This window comes from Microcebus murinus, chromosome 20 (genome assembly GCF_040939455.1).
Source record: "Microcebus murinus isolate Inina chromosome 20, M.murinus_Inina_mat1.0, whole genome shotgun sequence".
Taxonomy (NCBI): Eukaryota; Metazoa; Chordata; class Mammalia; order Primates; family Cheirogaleidae; genus Microcebus; species Microcebus murinus.
This window is the reverse complement of record NC_134123.1, coordinates 42,067,071-42,073,070: the sequence shown is the minus strand read 5'-3', so window position 1 is coordinate 42,073,070 and position 6,000 is coordinate 42,067,071. Positions and strand designations below refer to the sequence as shown.

The 6,000-nt window shown below is 34.2% G+C and overlaps 1 protein-coding gene across 1 annotated transcript in view; it reads right to left on the bottom strand.

Moving 5' to 3' along the window:
- Positions 1-2,998: 2,998 nt before the first annotated feature.
- Positions 2,999-6,000, bottom strand: part of LOC142862595 (uncharacterized) — a 34,991-nt gene continuing 31,989 nt past the window's right edge. The window contains exon 3 of the mRNA XM_075995595.1: positions 2,999-3,105. Coding sequence (XP_075851710.1) covers positions 2,999-3,105 — 107 coding nt within the window. The remainder of the gene's footprint in view (positions 3,106-6,000) is intronic.

Genomic DNA, 6,000 nt, shown 5'->3' with positions numbered 1-6,000 from the left:
TTAGTTCTGATGAATATCATCTTAGATCACCTTCTCCCTCTGGTTGCCATAGTGACCTTGCCACTGCTTGATCCAGGTCAGGGCTCTCTCAGTACTCTCTGGCAGATGGCCCTGTCCAGGGTCTTCTGTTGGATCCATATAAAAGCACAGCTGTGCTACTCCCCTGCTGGGGAAGATCTCACTCAGGTAACCCACTTTCCTGGCTGCATCCCTTCCACCTTCTCCTCACCTGTCAGGATCTTATTTCATTCCCCACCCTCTTCTTGCTCCACTCACATGCCTTGGCTTCTGAGAAACTGCCTTATTACTAGAACTGCCCCCTGGATACTGCCAGGAAAGGGCTTGCAGTCTAGGACAAACCCACAAGGAAATGGACATATTAGAACTCACCTTAGATATCTATTTTCAAAAAAAAGTCTTGGGAGAGTTCTAAAACTTCTCCCACTTTTAAGAAAATACATAGAATCAAAACCCTCTAGGACTATCTGAAAAAAGGAAAAATAAAAACAAAAATGGGGGTTTCATGACTTAGAAAACATTCTGGTCAATGTGGCAAATATCACCAATGTGATAATATAGACAGAATAATCCTCTCCTATTCTAAATCACTTGGTGACTGACTATATAGGTACTATAAAATTTGACTTTGTGGTAAAATACACCCTGTATAATATCTTACACATTGTTAGGCATACAGTACAGTAGTGTTAAGTATATTCACACTATGTGAAAGAAATCTCCACTACTTTTTTACTCAGAGTAAATATAACTCCATTTGCTGGTTGAGATATTTCAGAATTTCATGTCTGAGTTTTTTACCTAGCAAGGACTCCACAAGCCAATCAAGATAAGGCTGGTTTGTTGAAAATATCAACACCCTGGATAAACTTCTAGCTAGATTAATCTAGGAGATAAAAGAAAACATAAATGTCCAATATAATGAATAAAAGTGGAACTTCATTAAAAATCATACCGATTTAAATTTATTCTAAAGGAATAGTCTGTACAATTTGATCAATACATTTGACAGCTTCAGACAAATGGGTAAGTTCTATAAAGATATTAATTTTCAGAAAATTTAAAACCAGAAATAGAAAACCTGCATAGGCCTGGCACGGTGGTTCAAGCCTGTAATCCTAGCACTCTAGGAGTCCGAGGTAGGCAGATTGCTCAAGGTCACGAGTTTGAACCAGCCTGAGCAAGATACAGACCCCATCTCTACTATAAATAGAAATAAATTAATTGGCCAACTAATATATATAGAAAAAAAAAATAGCCGGGTATGGTGGTGCATGCCTGTAGTCCCAGCTACTTGGGATGCAGAGAAAGTAAGATTGCCACAGCCCAGGAGTGTGAGGTTGCTGTGAGCTAGGATGATGCCAAAGAAATACAGTTTGATTATATATGTGTGTGTATAAACACACACACAGAGAGAGAGAGAGAGAGAGAGAGAGAGAGAGAGAGAAAGAGAGAGAGAGAAATACAATTGAGTGATATTCCAATCACAACAGAGCCTAAGTTGCTTTTGCAGACTTATGACCTGGTCTCCCAGTAAGGTGACTGCTTGTTGTAAGTCAGCCACTTAACCAGCAAATTTGCTGTCAATTTGATTCTGATTGGACCATAATTGATTTGATTCATAATGCCAATTTTTTGAACAAATTCAGTAGTTTCAGCTGTTTGTTGTAATGCTACACCAGCTGTGTTGGTAGATGCAGTGACAACAATAATTCCCAAAGTAGCTGCTATTAATAGACCAATAAATCTTTTTGTAAGTTTAAGAATGTGGTTAAGTAGTTTATCCAAAGCAAACTTTGCTGAGGATCCCTACCAAATTCTATTCATTTTAACAGGTAACCACAGCCCTGCTCTGGCTTTAAGAATATAAAGTGTTTCTTTATGAGGATTGAATTTTATGGAATAATCAATAGAGAAAAATAAGAACAGCTGTTATAAGTCACTAGGAAGGAGGGTGCATCATATATAGCATGTCCAGTCAGGAATAAGTAAGGCAATTTAACACAAGGTTGAGTATAATGAGTAGAGTTTAGGTAAAAATTCCACTCTCCGCTGCTGTTTATATCTAATGTGTTTGTGGTAATCCAGGACTGCAAAGGGTGTAAAGCAGCCGATAATTTCCACAGTTGCTGATGAATAGAGCCATCTAAACTATGAGGAGCTGGAGTGCTCATACCATAATTGAGCCATGTAACATGACTTACAAAGTTAGTGTCTGTTATAGACATCGAGGTGACAGGTTTTTTTATAACGAAGTTTTTTAACTTTATAAGATGAGGCAGGATGTCCGTGGGGACTCCAGTTCAATTAATACATAACCTCAAGAAGGTGAGCCAGTAAGAATGCGTCCCATGTGACTTTTACAATTTCTCCATTGTACTCAGGATTTAGGGTCAGAAATTACTACCTCCTTACAGATGGGTACATCTGTAGGTGCAAATGTAATATGTCCAGAAGCAAAAAAAAGGAGACAGTTAAAAGAAATAACCAGGGTTTTGTTTTGTCACTGGTAGAGTTGCAGGTGATTAGATGGATTTGAGTAGCAGATTTTAAACAATGAATACCTTTACCAATACATATGGGAGGGCCTTATGTTTCATCATCATATTTATTAATTATAGTGTCCTATTCGTGGAGTTTCATTGGACCACAATAATCGTAAGGTCCTGGTAGCCAATTAGAATCATTATTAAATACTAGGAAAGGAATGCCAGCCCGATTGACAATCTTATTTAAAGTTGGGTTGGGAATACAGGCCCAGTAATGATAAGTGGGGTTATCAGACATTCTTACTGCCATGCTCACTATGCAGATCATGAGAAGAAAGAGGTTTACAGATGTTTTAGGTACAGACATCAACTTCAATATTCTGTCTGCTTCTTCATAGGTCCTCTTCAGCTGTCCGCATGTCATGATCCATGGCTGGGATGTTTTCTTGCTTCAGCACTTCCTATTCTTTATTTTCATCCTCTTAATGCCCTCAGCCAGGGCCTGGTTCACTTCTGGTGGTCTCTTCCATTTTTTCACCTTGGGTTTCCACTCTGGGTTTGATTCTTCTGCTTGGAATCCAGACTGTTTGTCCATCATCTGTCAAAACACAAGCCAAAACCTCTACCCCACACCTTCACCCATCCTTCTTTCCATTTATTCTTCTCTATCACCTTTCCACCAGATAGGCTAGTGAGGGAAAGTATCTGGTGGATGGCTCCCTTTCCAATACCTTATACTGCTGTTAAAGTATCTTTTTTATGATAACTCAAAAAAATTAAAGAAGGCTTAATTTATTCTATCTCTGGGGGATCATATACCTCCCCCTTTTTGTTTAAATAACATATATTTTAAGGTTTGATGAGTATGTTTTTACTATTGTAGGTAATATCTATTGAGTTAAATGTGAAATCTGAATAATTTATTTTTTGGACAGTGATTATCAATTTTTTCTATAAAAGCAGATATATCTGATTGCCAATCCAGATTTCACTGATAGCCATTTGAATTTGTGAATTAGTAAGAGGAATAATATTTTTTTCAGGGACTTGGCCACTCATTTGTTCTAGTCTGTTTCTGTTTTTTTTTTAGGTTAGTTACCAAATTAAAGAAAAACCTTACATAGTCATAATTTTTAAATTAAAAAAAAAACATGTTAAAGAATTAAGATGAGTACGCAGGCCATTTTATTAAGAGTAAATTAATATTAACAAAGATCTTTGTTTTAGTCAAAATTCCCTAATAAATTTCTTTTCATAAACTTTATCCCATCTTGCATGTATCACATAGCATCTATAAAACATACCTTAAAACTTTGTGTTTTGCCCTAACTCCTTTTTCCTGAATAACCAGTCATTTTTAGAACAAAATATTCTATGCAATATCCTTTCTTTACATTATCTTTTCTTTATGGAAATAATAAAAAGAACGGATTTATTGTCAGCCAAAAATAAAAAAAAAATTCTAAATAAAACGTTAAATTCTTTGACTTCTTACATCTTTTTCTTACTCACAAGTGAAATTTTCTTTTTATTTTGTTTTTAAATTTATTTTGATTCAATCTTTAAATAACCCATGAATTAGACAAAATATATATTTTAACAAGAACACATTCTTTTTCTTTTATATTTTTTCCTATCACAAACATCTTATTCTATGCTGTATCTTATATGTAGAATTGCATGCATTGACCAGAATTCTTATTTTTAGTAACATTAAATTTTAATGAAAGCTTAAAAAGCAGGAAGTCATGAATTTTTTATCATAAGACTTTTGTCATCATGAAACAAGTTTATAGGTTCCTATAAAATTATAGCCAAACTAATAATTCAAATATTTTTCAAAATGCAAAAATCCCATTCCTTGAGACAGGAGATTCAGTTTTTCAAACAAGTATAAGACCTAATAGACAGACTATAGTACAAGTTAAAAAGCAGGCTGAGTCTGTCTTTTTTTCTTTGCCTTCATTTTCGCAATTTATTAAAAGGTGAATACAAAATCTTGTTATTTCTATTCATATCATGACAATCTATATTGAAAGAGAAAACCAAATTTCATTCTATTAGTGTATCAATGATAGTTAACTTTAATAAAATCTTATAAACAAATCCACCTAATTCTAACCAATTTGACTGTAAGCTAAGATTTTATAAATGTTTTATAACCTTTAACTTTTACATACACTTAATTTTTAATGCTCATTCACATATTGAATGTACTTGATTTAAAAAAAACAATAAATTATCCAAAATTATCTCTTAATAAAATACTTTTGTTTTAAGTCATTTTTATTTATAAATTTTGTATAGAATTGTTTCCCTTTCATTCCATTGATACCATTTAGTTGTCTGTTGATTGTTTAAAGCAGGTATGGTTAAGACAAATTTTTCTCTATCAGATATTTGCAAAAGGATAGTAAAAAACAATCTTTTAAATCTATTATTATGCCAACCCTTAGCCAGAAACCTTTAGAAAAATTGTAACATCTGTTCCAGTATCTATAAGTTCAACAAAAGATTTGCCATTTACCTTAATTTCTAATTGAGGTTTTTGGTCATTAATAAAGGTTTGCTAATATACATTTATTCCAGTACTTCCAAATCCTCCTTGTCTTAAAACATTAGATTTTTTAATTTACATATTAATAGCAGAAATTGTGCAATACTACTCCAGCCTGAATACTATAATTGGAAGTGAAACTCATCATAACTGAAATTACTTTCCAATAAGCTGAATCAATTCTATCTCTATGTATTGATACTCTTTTTGATGTAATAGAAATATGACCAAATTATTAATTAATATTAATGTGCCTGTAGGACCAGGACAAATATATATATAGGTATATGTATTGTCACAAGATGGTCTTTGTTCTGTGAAATTATCTTTTGAGCCAACAGTCTCAGCCAAAAGTTGCATTTTAAACGTCTGACTGGATCTTTAGGCAAATTCGTAAAAGTTTTTTCAGCTGCCAGGTGCTCCCCTTGCTACATAAGGTGCCATTGGTGTGCGGTTGTGGGGAGCTGGTGCTGGGCTGCCTGGCTGAGCACAGCCACAGCCTGGGTGGCTCAGCAGCCATGGCAGTGGTGGAACCATGCAGTTTAATTTTGCTGGGCATAAAGCTGCTGGGATTTACAATTAACATTATTAAAAGCCAATATATGTAAAATCATATTTCATAAATTAGGAGGACTAACCATGTCTTGTACCATATCTTTCTTGTAATCTAGCAATAAAATCTACATGAGTTTCATTAACATTTTGTTTAACATTTATATAGGAAGCTACAGTCTAAGAGAAGCTATCTTTTTCCATTCTTTAATACAGCACTGTTGAATTTGAGAAATAACTTGATCATCATATTTTAGTTAAGCATTAATATCAAACCAGATTTCCTGTCCCATCATTTGTGCCATCAATTTTTACTGGTGGATCTGCAGACTCATTTAGCTAGGGTTTCTGACACATCTAATCCCTGCACTAAGTGGTGAACTT